The sequence below is a fragment of the Limulus polyphemus genome, unplaced genomic scaffold, assembly GCF_000517525.1.
Source record: "Limulus polyphemus unplaced genomic scaffold, Limulus_polyphemus-2.1.2 Scaffold5040, whole genome shotgun sequence".
Lineage (NCBI taxonomy): Eukaryota > Metazoa > Arthropoda > Merostomata > Xiphosura > Limulidae > Limulus > Limulus polyphemus.
In genome coordinates, this window is record NW_013670650.1 from 45,333 (window position 1) to 59,952 (window position 14,620).

At 31.5% G+C, this 14,620-nt stretch overlaps 1 protein-coding gene across 3 annotated transcripts in view; it reads left to right on the forward strand.

The window, feature by feature from the left end:
- The window catches only part of LOC106472041 (transcription factor kayak-like), a 16,246-nt gene extending 9,484 nt beyond the window's left edge, over positions 1–6,762 (forward strand). For all 3 annotated transcript variants that reach the window (XM_022400648.1, XM_022400647.1, XM_013932670.2), the window contains 3 exons: positions 3,716–4,106; positions 4,622–4,672; positions 6,339–6,762. In XM_022400648.1, the coding sequence (XP_022256356.1) occupies positions 3,716–4,106; positions 4,622–4,672; positions 6,339–6,352 (456 nt within the window). In that variant the 3' untranslated portion in view covers positions 6,353–6,762. The remainder of the gene's footprint in view (positions 1–3,715; positions 4,107–4,621; positions 4,673–6,338) is intronic.
- The last annotated feature ends 7,858 nt before the right edge of the window (positions 6,763–14,620 follow it).

Sequence of the window (14,620 nt, forward strand, 5' to 3'; positions counted from 1 at the left end):
CGTACGTACTTACTACTACTTACTTACTTTTACTTTTACTTTACGTACGTAACTTAACGTTAACGTTACGTACGTCCGTCGTCGTAGTAGTCTACTATATATATATATATATATATATATATATATATATATATATACTACCCAACTGAGGCCTCGTAATATCTGCAAACTGGGAGATGCTATGATGTAATAATAATCACATAGTGAGAAAAACTTAAGATGTTTTGAGAAAGATGATGTCAACAATACTACACATGCAACGTATGATGCTCACCGAGTTATATAACGAAATTTATTATAACTATCACCTTTAAAATAATTAACTTTAAACACTCTTGTTATAAAAACTAAATAATTATTAAATATTAGGTCACTAAATAAATTAAATGATAACTCTTACACTAAACAGTTTTGTATATCGAATACTTTAAAAACTTTTTCAGTGATATATTTCCTGGGACCATTTTTATCACTTCCTTTGAAAAGAGGAGTAACATTAGCCAACTTACAATCCTCTAGCACCAGCCCACTGTACAAGGACTTGCACAAAATAGTAACAAGTTGCTCACCTATTTAACTTTCAAAACCCTTGAGGAAATGTTATCTGGCCCAGGAGCTTTATCATTCTTTTAACTTCCAAATTTTTTCATAACATGTTCAGATTTAATGTGATAATCTTATCAAGTCTTGTTTCCATCTAGCATCTGTTCAGGACAAGGAATATTGTTTAAATCTTCATGAGTAAAAATTGAAGAAAAAAGGTGAATTTGATTATTGAGCCATCTCATAATCATCAGTTATGAGCCTTCCTTTACCATTCTTCAAAGGCTCTACTCCTATTCTAATATCTTACTTACCTTTAATACATTTAAAGAAACTTTTACAGCTAACCTTTTCTTTTTATACCCTTTTTTTGATTTCCTGTTTGATCAATCCTCTTGGTCTTCTATAATACTCTAAGACTCCTGTCGTAAGAGTCAGTTTAACTGTTTTAATTTATGATGCTTTTATTTAATTTTATTCCTTATACCCATTGCCAGCCAACCTGGTTTTTTACTTGCAGCCACCCTTTTTTTTTTTCTAAAAGGAACATGTCTACTTTTAATATTGGAAAATGTATTTTTAAACATTTGATCAGTATCTCCAATTAATTCAGCTGCCAAATTCATAGCAGATAATTTTTATTGCATTCCTTCAAAATTTGGTTTTTAAACTTGTAACCAAATATCATTATTCCCGATCTCCATATGCAGTAAAGCATCAAACCTAATACAGCAATGATCACTTGCACTCAGATGTTCACTAATCTTCACTCTGTCAACAATTTCTGCATTAGAAGTTAACAGTAAATGTAAAATAGCATTGTTCCTAGTATGTTTCATAACCAGTTGGTAAAGAAATCCATCCTGAACAGTTTCTAAAAACCTGCTATGAGTATGACTAATGATTTATCATGTATAAATAGTCTTCTGGGTGGAAATAAAATATTTTATAAGAAATACTTTTTTTTATTTTCAGCTAGCTTGACTGGAGCAACAAAAACATATCTAGCTTCATTAACATTTTTCCAATTTAGGTTAGCTACCAATCTTTCTCAGAATATCTTGCAGCTTCTTGTTGGATATACTAGACTGTTTAGTGTTAGACTTATTATTTAGTTTATTTGGTGATTTAATATTTAATGGTTATTTAGTTTTCATAACAAGAGTGTTAAAAGTTAATTATTTTAGAAGTAACAGTTGTGACAAATTTTGTTGCATAACTTGGTAAGAGTCGTATATTGTGTGTGTAGCTCAACTGTTGACTTCATCTTTCTCAAACCTCTTAAGTTTATCTCGCTATATGAGTATTGTTACATTATAGCATCTCGTAGTTTGTAGAAAGTTTGAGGTCTCAGTTGGAAAATATACAAATATATGTGACCAAGTGAGTGGAAGTCAGGTTCAGTCAAAAAAAGCTATAAAACATGAAGTTAGCTGGTGTGTCAGTGATTAGCCTTAACGGGTGATTTCTATAGTGTGTTCACAGCTGTATTGTAACAACAGAGATAGAAAAATAATTTGACTTGTCAAGTGGGCTCTAAAATAACTGAACCAGCTTGAATGGATTTTTGATGAAAAAAAAAGATATAATTATTTAAAGCTCTAGATATAACTATGGTAACTAACAAAAGAAGCAAGTGAAGTTAGACTGTGTGATTGTTAGTATAGTTGTTACAGGTGATATTTTAAGGTGAGTTTCACAGTTTAACAGAGATAAGGTGAATAATTTGTCTTGTCAAAAGGTGTTCTAAAGTAATTGAACCTGCCTGTGTGGACTTTGATGAAAAGGAGACAATTATTTAAAGTTCAGGATACAACTGTGGTAACTAACAAAAGAACCAAGTGAAGTTAGACTGTGTGATTGTTAGTCTAGTTGTTACAGGTGATATTTTAAGGTGAGTTTCACAGTTTAACAGAGATAAGGTGAATAATTTGTCTTGTCAAAAGGTGTTCTAAAGTAATTGAACCTGCCTGTGTGGACTTTGATGAAAAGGAGACAATTATTTAAAGTTCAGGATACAACTGTGGTAAGCCATGGGGTAACGTAAGTGAATTATTCATTGATACTATTGTGATAAGAGTAGAGAAAAATAATTCATCTTGTCAGTTGGATTCTAGAGTAATTGAATCAGCCTGTGTGGACTTTTGACAGGAAAAGATAATTATTTAGAATTTTAGATACAACTGTGATATCCTATAGTATAAAGAATTTTAGTACACACCTTATTTTGAGTATATTATTTTAAAACAAGTGAATTGTGTGCTGTCCATTTATTGTTCAAATTTATTGCCAACAAGTCACAGACATCTATATAAAAATCCCAGCCCACCTGACACTTCTGGAGGTTGGCGTTTGAAAAACATAACTGATTTCAAAAAACAAAATGATTGCTGGTACTGAAGCCCTTTTACATATATGTAGATGTAACTATGTTTCTTGCCATATTCTTGTTAGTGTTAAGAATAAAGGTATCTTCCCTAGTGGTATCTTTCTCATGCTATATGAGGAAACATTCCTACCATAACCTTAAGAAATTTGTCAGACTTAGAAATTACAGAATAACTTATGTCAGTTTTCTAAAATTATAGGTTGAAGTAAATATTGTTTTAAAAGGGCATTAGTAATGTGATGCAACATGTATGTTGATCATTTGCTGCTTTACATAATTTTCAGAGAATTAATAAATAAAATACTTGTTTAAATTCACTTTTTAAAATTCAGAATAGAAAGAGAACAGTTAAGAAAGATACATTGAAGGTGTCATTAAAATGTATTTTTATTGAATTGCTTTTGTAAACCATTTACATGAATAACTATTGTGTAACGAGTTTAAAAAGCTTTATGTTGTATAAAAGTACCTTAAGGAACTTTCAGGTTGTGAAATCTGAAGTGTTAAAAATGTAAGTAAAATTATTTCTTTGATTTTTTCAAATGAAAAAATAATAATGCTTATCAGGTAAACCATAGGGCTTTTTTGTATGTACAGATTTACAAATTTTATGTTAAAGATTAAATTTCAACTATCTTCTAAATAATTTAAAGGATAAAACATCATAAAAACATTTTGTTAAAAGTTTGAGTCTCAAGCTTTTCAGTAAATAAAAAATCTACAAAAAAGTTATCATTGCCTATACATTGAAAGGTAAATAAGTATTTTTCTTTTAATTCATAGGAAACGGAAGGTTTAGAGAAAAAGCGGCAGGCTTTACAAAATGAAATTCAGTTGTTAACTTCTCAGAAGGAGGAACTTGACTTTCTGCTGGCAGCACACAAGGCCACCTGTAAGCTGCTCACTTCCCACAAGTCTGTTGAGAATGGAAAAGAGTCTTCGAATAATATGATTCTAAGAAACGGCCCTAACTCATCCTCTGGGGAAGGAATTCTAAACAAATCAAAGCGAGTTTCTAGGCCAACATCCCTTCCAGTTTCATCTACGTATATGAGCTCTTCAGATCTCCCAACCACAGGAGTGTTTAACATGGATTCTCTAATGGAAGGAGGGACTGGATTGACACCAGTGTCCTCTAGTGTTTCCTGTTCAGGACAGCAGAAAAAGTCTGGCAGTGAGTTGTCCAGTCCTGATAGTGTAAATCCTCCAAAATTAGTGTCCCTCTGACTCAGGATTAAAACTTCCTTATGTTTAAGTTGTACGAGCTCCTCAGGCTTTGACTTTGTCATAATATTTACTCAATTTATGTTCAGTTTCCTTGTGCTTGTTTTAATTTTCCTTAAAATGTTTTTTTTTTCTCAGTAGGATCTCTTTGAAACTACTATTTCTTGTCAGTTTTTTAATGTGGTTATTTCTTGCAATTAAATTTATTTGAAACTAGATTTTTTGTCTGTTTTGGTCTATTGTATAAACCATATGTTATTATTTCTAACTATATGTATATAAACAAAAATGTGGCATTTCTCTGAGTTTGTTCTTGAGTTATGATGAAACAGTTGTTGTCTCTCAAAGATGTAATTTAGCTTAAAAACATTCTGCTGATGCTTGTAGATACTTTCAAACATTGGGAAGGTTGTCTGTTTTTTCTCTTACTTGTACTTTTTTTTTTTTCTCTTTGTTAATGTCCAGTCATTTACTCAATACGACTGAAGATGTCTTCATGGCGTTTTTTATCTGCAGGTAATGTTTTTGACTTTTTCATAAAATGTTTAAGTTTGACTATCTTGGATTTATTTTGTGATAATTACAAATTTCAAACTCGTTATGCACCATTATAAATAATTAATAATTTTTTACCTTTCTGTTAAATAATATTCTACAGCTATCTTGAATTTGAAATCTGGTATGTATCTAATGATAAAAATACAAGTTTATTATGTGTATTCATGAAGTTTCAATACTTAATTTTATTTCATTATATCTAAGTACTTGTTCAGGTTAGTTGTGTGCAAGTTGATATGACCAGTTTGCTCATTTTAAAGTATTGTTACTGTCATGATGTCAAAGCCATTGTGACTAATCCACTATGCCCAAGAGTTCCCATTCTCCAAAACCTTAACAGTGGTTGTAGGTACCTTTGATAATTGGTAAAAGTGCCAGTATGCACACATTTGGAAGTGTGGTGTTTGACCAGATGTGGAACATACTTGTGCTATAGTTGCAGAGACACTAAAGAAAAATATATTTTTGTGCAAACCCAGATACATATGGGTAGGGTGTTTTGCATCAATATACTGCTTTTTTTTTGCTGGTATGTAATAGTGCTGGTTTTTTTTCCTTACTAGTATGCATACTGACCCACTTTAACCACTGCTCCTGATACATTATTTGTTAAAAGGAAGTGTATGTACCAAATACGTTACTTACAACAAGATATTGTCAAAAGCTAAAAAAATATAATCACTTTAGTAAAATTCAATTATCTTTACAACTGATAGTCTAATTCAGATGCTTCAAGTTATTGTTGTTTTTTTTTCATTTGTATAAATGGGCCTAGTTCAATTTACTTAAAAGAGCATATTAAATATATAGCATTTCAAAAATTAGTGTCAAGACATTTTTTATCTGCACAATTTTTTCTGTATTTCAAAGAAACGAAAGGTTCTTATGAAATATTGTTGTATTTCTTGGGGCACAATTGTTTTGAGTGTGAGTTTGATGGATAATTTTTCAAGGAATTTCCAACTCACTAGATCAGTGGATGTTATTCTTAAAATTTCCATCTACCTCACTCAAAACTGTCAGTGATATATTTTCTTATTTCATATTAAGTAAAATCCTTAAATTTTCAACCATGAACTGAGCCTACCAAATTGTGTGATAACAAAGCTAGATTTAAGAAGTAATTATATCCATATATTTATATGTTCTTTTTATTTTATTTTAAATATCAATCTCTTTGTAATATAGTAGTGGCTCTGGAGGTACTTAATAAAGCCACATTGATAATATTTTAAGTTGTCTCTTGTTTGAAATCAGTGACAAAAAAAACTCCTTACAAAACTTGTTGATGAAAAAAAAAAGTCATACTTAAAAGTTAGCTCAAAAATTAAAAAATCTCTGCTCAAACCAGCGTAAATATTATAATCCTAAAATTTTCTCAAGATGTTTAATTAAACAAGACAACATGTTGTTTCCCAAAGAACTATGCTGTATGTAATTTGCTTTGTTGCTTGTTTTTCCATATCAAATTTTTTGTTTCTTTTGTCTTACTTTCAAAATTTTGCTGGTTTTAATCCTTCTTGTGTAAATATTAATAACCTAGGTTAAAAACATTTGTGTGCTCTCATCTTTTTGTGGTACTTTTTGGCATCATAATGTTGATTAGCATCTTGAATATATGTAGAATACCTTAAATGATAGAAGCTTTCAAGGGTAGAAGTTTACTGTAGGACCACAGCTTATAGCAAGTCATCCCTATCCAAAGATAATGTAGGTATGATTAAGCTTTTTTCCTTTCTCTTGTTTCTGTAAATACAGTTATTTATTTTGTTTTTGTACAGATAAAAAATTTATTTCTAGCTAAAATAAAAACAAGGAAGAAGAAACTTGTTTTAATCCATTTTATTAACTTCACAGGATATGTATGTGTTTTTGTAATTAAATAATACCATTATTATTATTAATTTCTTTTAGTATTTCGTATATCAGACTGTTTGATACTATTAACAGCAGTACATTTGTAAGATTGGAAAATATATTTTTGTACCTTTGGTAGGAAAACATGTCAAATAATGTTCCAATAAAGGCATCATTACACTTACGGTTTATTTGCTTTCCCAATTTTAAATTTTTTATTTTAATATTCAAAAAAGTGTTGGATAACTTGAGACACCATCTGAATACAAAGAATCTCAGCAAACCAAACAAGTTTATAAAACTTGAAGAACAAAATAATTCCAATAATCATAAATAACAACTGCATAACACACAATTCCTAATTTTAAGGTTGTGGGTTTGAATTTGATAAATCACAAATTAATACAATCAGTCTTTCCAGAACTACATTTGAAGAATGTAAGATTATGTATTTTATCATACAAAATACTGGTACATTAACTTCATTTAGATTAGCAGAAAATAACAGGCTAATAAGTTAAAATTATACGGTTAGTAACTGTTTCTAAGTAATAGTGTATTAACTAAAATTATTTAATGTTTATGATTTTGCACCCTTATCTTTATATATATAAAAAGAAAAAAAAAACTTTTTCTCCAAAACGACCTTGATCCCAACTAGTTTGGGGTAGACCGGTATTTTAGAAAGCAAAGGAATTATATGCCTGGTTAGCCATCCCAGATGGCAACCATATAGGATGAGCATGTTCAGTGATGGGGATTTGAACTCACAACCTTTAGTTTGCAAAAAAAAAAAAAATTGTATATAAACATTCCTTTGAAATGCAACTGTAATAATTTTCCAAAACACACGTCACTTAGCTAGGTTTAGTAAACCTCTTGTTTTTTGTTGGCTAGTTACTAAAAAATCAACAAACAGTTTAGGAAAATGTGTGTGTGTGTGTAACATTAACATTGTGAAGTTAGTAATGATTTGTAATTTGGACTCATTTGGAGCTATAGAAAGGCTCCTTTGACTTTAAAATGTATATTAAAACATAAAAAATCATACACTTAGTAAGTCATAAGGGATCTGCTCATTGGGAAATTAAGTTCAAGAATTCAGAGCAAAAGGTCTTGATTCAGGCTTTTCATTTGCTTACAGTAATATGTATATTAAATTTCAGAATTACATGCATTTTGTGTTACACTCATAAAATAAGTCTCAAAATCGGTTGAACTTTTAAAGGATACGACTTGCCAAAAACATCAGTAAGGCAAATATTAAACTAATTTCAAAGTAATCATTTCAAGTCACCTCTTTGTGTTTTTTTTTACCCTAATGAAAACAAACCAAGAGTTTTCACACAACTTTCATAGGTCATAGTTATTTCAACTGAAAGCTCTTTGGCATACAGTCTTTTATAATAAGGAGTTTTAAATTGAATATTATATTGTAAATGAGGCCTCACCAATCTTGTACAAAACAAATCTCACCCTTAAAAATTACAATAAATGAACCTGAAAAAGTGACAGACAATTTCAAGTTTTGAAAATTTTTAAATTATTCCAAAATCTAGAAAAAGATGCCCTTATCACAGAACTTGTGTGCAAAAACTGAAAACGAGACCATATTGCTTAGTTATGCAACTTATTGGTAATTTTAACTTAACTTGGGCAATCACTGTGTTATTATAACTGGTGGTTATTATCTACTTAATTATATTTGGTAATAGGTTACATCAAATATTCTTTTATAGATAAACATTTTGTTTTCTCACCATTAATATTGTTTTCAGTAGTATCGTGGTTTAAGTTATCTATGTTTGAAGGATTTATTACCTTTTATAATCAGATTCAAGCTGGTGTGGTGTTAATTAGATAGAATTATAAAAGGAAGCTTAAATATCAGGGTGCTGTAAGAGTGCACGTGCAGGCCTGCAAATTCAGGAATTTTGCCTGGTAAGTCTTGTTTGTTACATACAAAGCTACACAATGGGCTATCTGTTGTGTGCCTACTACAAGTATCAAAACCCGGTTTTTAGCAGTGTGATCCCTTACTGCTGTGTATAGGGGGCACCTGGTAATTCAGAAAAAGAACTGTTTGTAAGGAACATGGTTACCCTTTACTAGAGCTATATTGTTTTCATTACAAGTGAACAGTATACCAAAATCTGTAAGCACACCTTTTCCACACTAGTGATGTTCTTTTCCATGAGTGATGAATTATGTGAAATTTCAACCCACTGAGGCATCACTTTACTCTTATTATTGAAATACATTTATGTTTTTGACAACTTGGTATTTTCATATCCTTTTAAATTCAAAAAACAGTCTCAACACTATCAGTCTCATTTTACAATCTTGTTTTTAAACAGGTATTCAAATCTCTAAGAAATACTTTAAATGACATTCCTCCAATAAGTAGAAATGCTTATTCTGATACAATAGCTTATTTCCTCTGACAAATAGCTTTTCTTGACTTGTACTGCCCGCTATAAGCACAAATTTTCTCTTACCACCAGCCTTGATACTTTTTACGTATATATCAATTTTATATATAGATAAACAAAGATATCAATTGTACTAGATATTAAAATTGATTGATGATAATTTCATCTATTTTAAAATGAGATATTTCAGTACACGATAGAATAAGTACAATATCTGTATCATTATAGTTTGTATATATATATATAAAATGTAGACAAATTAAAATTACAATAAATATTAGTCAGTTAGCTGATATTGGTGAAAAGTAATGTGTGGGTAAAACTGCTATAAGAAAAAGATGATGTTTCGATAAAGTCAACATTTTCCTACACTGAAAATGTATTTCCTATAGATACTTACTTTCCCTTACAAATATATTTGCTCAACTTATACAGCCATCTGTAGGTCCAAATTTTCACTAGCCACTAGTGTTCACACTTCCACCTACCCTCACATGTATTAACATGAGCAATCTGCATGATATATTGCAGCAACTTTTCACCAATGGGAGTGCGACACAACTCCTATCGTAACTAACGCCCACTCTTTTGTACAGCCTGTTATCACTTTTCGACTGGCAGTCCTAGTGTTACAATATGATTTCGATCGTGCTTTCATACTGATTGTTTATTTTTTCGAATTCACATAGATTAATTGTATCTTCGTTTTTTTATTTACTAGATCATTATTGTCTGAAGATAAATTCAGAGTTATTTGTATTGGCTGTTATTTTCCAGCACCAACAGGAGATTTTCCTTGTATGATATATGATGCTAAATTTACATCTAACTGAACAGCTTGTTTTCCCAAGGCTAATGCCCCTTTCTTCAGAAAAGGTATGGCAGAATATAAGAGTTACTCATTACATTTCCTAATCCATGACCCCATTGCCATTGACTACCAGCAAATTAAGATAAACTATTTCCCAGTTGGTGATCATCATAGGCGGCTGATTCGTAATGGTAAGGTACTCTCATGATATCACAGGTGACGAAAATGTAGTGTTACGATGACTCTCCCGTGTTCAAATGGAATAGATTGACCCACGTCATCGCTTATATCGATCTCAATAGTCTGAAAACGTCATTCAGAAATGGGTTTTTAATGAGGATTTCTAAATGTTTCAGCAATCATGTTTCGATCATGAACTTTTAACTTGAATGATTTGTAATAGTGGTACATGGGCATCACCTACAATACTAGGTTCCACAATATTTGAGTAAACGTAGAGTTATCGACGGACTCGCATCGCTAGAAACCAGGTTTCAATACCCGTGGTGGTCAGAGCACAGATAGCCCATTGTGTAACTTTTTGCTAAACTACAAACAAACAAACATAGAGTGAATAAAATCCACCATGCATATTAACAGTATGTGGAGCTATAGTGGGCTCCGATTTCATATGATTAATATCAAATCCGAGTAGTACAGATAATGCAGGACCGAATAATATGGATTCCATCTTTCACATTCACACTAACTTTTCTGGTGAATGAATCATAGCTAAATACAGGATCTTTGTCGGATTCATAATGCAATTTTACTAATTGATTTAGCATTCTAATTAAATCCTCAGGCTCTTTTTAATGACCTGGTCTAATACAAATTATTTTATTGTGAGCTTCAGAGCCAGGAAAGAGTGTACTGTCATGTACATTGCGCCAACTATGCAGATACCATAGTTCAGCCAAGGCCACTTCACACGAGCCTTTGAGGTTATAGATCTTGGAAAATGTGTGATATAATTCACCTCAAAATGCCCTTTTGTTGCAGTTGCCTCCCTCCTTATTGTGTGATTTTTGCATGGCTCCTTTACTGTGGCAGGAGGTTATTGGAGGCATTCCCAACTCTTTGGAAATCAGAGTTGAATTGGCCTGGTTGCATACTTTTACCATTGGCCTCCTGTTTCTCCCACCCCCTCCTGAATCTGTTCCTTTGTCTTACCCTCCTCTTACCTTTCTCATTCCAGCTTCTAATATTCCTGAGGATTGCTGTCAGTACTTGTAGCACCCACATAGGGACAACTGATTATCTCAATGACTGCATGGTGAGTTTAGGTCCTGTGGTGGTCAGGCCCCTCGGCTTTGTACACATCTGGTGGTACTTTGGCTAAGGATCATTGGGTTTTGCAGGTTTTATTGAGGGTCTAGTCCTTCATTTCAATTTCCCTCCTTCATTGTCCCAGCATCATTTTTCCTTCCCTTCTCTTCAGGATCCAGTTTCCACCCAGCATCTTTCAGTGGCAGACCAAGACTTGCTTCACAAGGATGCCATCAAATAGGGGATTTCTCTCATCTGAGGTTTTACTTCTCATCTGTTTGTTGTCCCTATAAAGACCTAGGATTGACACAGTATCAGCACTTTTTTGGCTCTGGACCATTCCTTGAGTTTACATTATTTCACCACGGAGTTATTCTTGTCCTTTGGATGAGTTTTCACTTCTGGTCTATGGTAGATGTTTTGGAGAAGTACCTTCACCTTCTCATCTCCCCTGCATCCTGACATTGCTTTTGTTTTGTTCATTATTTCTATTGGTCTAAAGCATGTTATGATATGATTAAATGTTTAGATGGAAAAGGAAGAGTAACACGAGCAAGTAAAAGAAGGATCTGTCTTTTCAAATATGTATGGAAAGCACAACAGAATAGAAGTGAAAAACTTTCTCTTAAAGAATGTAAGTAAAGACTTGAAGATATTTATATTCAAAACTGGTATTCAGATTTATGTGATCCTAATAAACGGAAAAATATGTTAATCTTAAATAAATTTAATAACCAGAAAGGTATGTATTCATACAATTTGGAAAATTTAAAAGGTCATCTTTGGCAAAATTACATGTCTCAAATAATAAATTTTGGATTAGAAATAGACCATCATAAAAATATATATATATATGCATCAGAAAAATGGTATAATTATGACTCGAAAATAAAATAAAAGTTATAGGAGATGAATAACATGTTATCCTTGTTTGTCCACAATTTAATTAATTAAATATATATATAATATATTACATTAACCTTAGTCATTGTAAGTACAACTCATTAAAAACTCTAAACATAAAAATGTTGAATATTTTAAGTATATTTACTGCTAAAATATTCTGAATGAAGGGAAAATGTACAATAGTATGCAGTGGTGTACATAGCATGGCACACATCCCATAGCAAAAAATAATAATTTGGTCCCTGTTTAATCCTCATTATTGACATTTAACTTTAGGCCAATCAATTAATTTAGAATAGTGGCTGTGGTGGTATGTATGCCACTGATAATATGAATACAAAATCCCTGTAAGTAATTATTAAAGGAATGTTGATTCAAACATAAACTATTTTGATGTAATGGGCCAATGGCCTAAATTGTCTCAAATAAAGTTATTATTATCTAATAAAATTCCTAAAAAATGTAACGAAAGACATGAAAAAGCAAGAAAAGTTAACGTAAAGGCAAGTTGATAAAATTACAATTAGTATTACTTCAAAAAATATTTAGGGGGTTAATATTTCCTAAAAATATTAATTGGCAAGTTCACTTTGTAAAAAATAATCCATTATAAACACCACAATTTATAAGGTGCATAATAAAATATTGTGTGTAGTTCTCATAACTTGGTACACTTTATTAACATTTGTACTGCACTGATGCATTACACAGTTTTGTAGTATGCTGACATACCATGCATTTTCCACCTTCTTGTTTTAAAATAGGAATTTTGCATAAAGTTTTGTTTATTATGGGTATTTACAATTTTGAAGTAAAACATGGTCATGAGAATTAAGTAGCTTTTGTTCTCATTGCCTTTATTCTTTGTAATTCCCTTAAGATTAACACCTCCTCTGCCCTTGGGAGGTACAGGTGTGAAGCTGCTACACCTTGTGTATGAAAGCAGAAACCAGTTCTCTCCAATGGCTGGTCAAGTAATAATCATAAGATTGTAATCTCCTTTTTTCAAATGGGAATGAGTAGTCACATGGGTAGCATTAGTTGCTCAGAGTAAGTCTGACATTACTGACTCAAATAAATAATGTTTCAGTCAATCTTAAACAGAATTTTGTGCGATCTAATTAATCTAGAATAAATCTTAAGGGAATAACACCAGCCTAATCAACCTACCTCTCCTGTAAAGGTGAACTGTCCATCATCTAAAGGTAAAAAACTTGAACTATTGTTTTGTATTTGAATAAAAATTGTTTCATTGTATCTTGAACAGTTGCATCCAGTCCATTTATTTCTTAGCACAGAATCATAATTAGTGTAATTCAGAATTACTTCATAATATATCTTGCCAAACCTACCATTACAAAGTGGACCTAACTGATTCACTCATTATGGAAATCAGTTTTTTACTTGAAAAATACCATAGTTTTTAAATCCTTGAAAGAAAAATAAACTTTATCTTAGCAGGATGCTTTCAGCTAGATCCTTTTAAAGTGCTCTACATTTAATAATACTAATACAAAACAACAAATAATTTACACTATTAGAAAATATTAAATTCAAATATAAAATAATTTTTTCAAAACATTTCAACTTGCAAAAAGACATAAGGCAATGTTTTGTTAGGTTTAAGTAAGATAAAATATTCAGGCCATTCGTAAATTGATTCATATCCTTTTTAATCAAAAAAGGTTAATTCATAACAACTGCATAACTCTTTTTCTGTCATATCTTTAAAAGCTAACTGATTTTATGTAGAATGATTATAACTTCAGTTCAAGATTAATACATGACTATTTTATCATTAACAAGATCTCAAGAGTAAAATATCAAAATGGTGTTTTGGCAGGTTGTGCAATTTACCTGAACACACATATCAAACAGCAACGATTTATTTATACAATACCCATCTCTTGGTAGTAATGGATTCTTTCCCAATTAATCTACATACTAATCCCATTGTTACATAGGACTTACAAATTTCAGAAGCTGCTACAACCAGCTAATTGAAATCGAGATATAACGGGCATTGCCACTCTGTGAAGGGAGTTCCATGTTGCTGGAAATGATGGATTGAATGCAATCCATAAGCTGCTTATTACACAATGCCAGCTCTCACAGTACCTCAATTATCAAGTGGAGTGATGAATTTTGCTTTGGATTGGTGGGTCTAGGTTTCATGTCAATTTTATAGAATGTCAAAAGTGATTAATATATTATCTAGTGTGGTCCTGAGTTAGCTGATTGGGATTTGGTCCATTGGTAGTAACTAAGGGAGCTGTGAATGTCTTGTGATATTGTGACATTTAGGACAATGCTGCAACTTCGTGAGAGAATTTTAAGAAATAGGACCATAGCATTTAGTTTTGTGAGACAATGCAGCATATGATACAGTAAGCATTGGTTTAAGACAATGTTCAGAACCTGTCTTTGGCACCTAAATGCCCTAGCCTGAATGCAACTACACTTCTTTAGCATGTGACAAAACTAAAAGGTGGGAGGGGGCTAAAAATTTAAATCTGATTAGTTCAAATTGTAATGCAGAAAGAGAGTCCAGTGTGTCCTATTACAATGGCATGCCAGCATGTTGAAAAATGATGTCCATATATATATATATATATATTACTTAGCTAATCG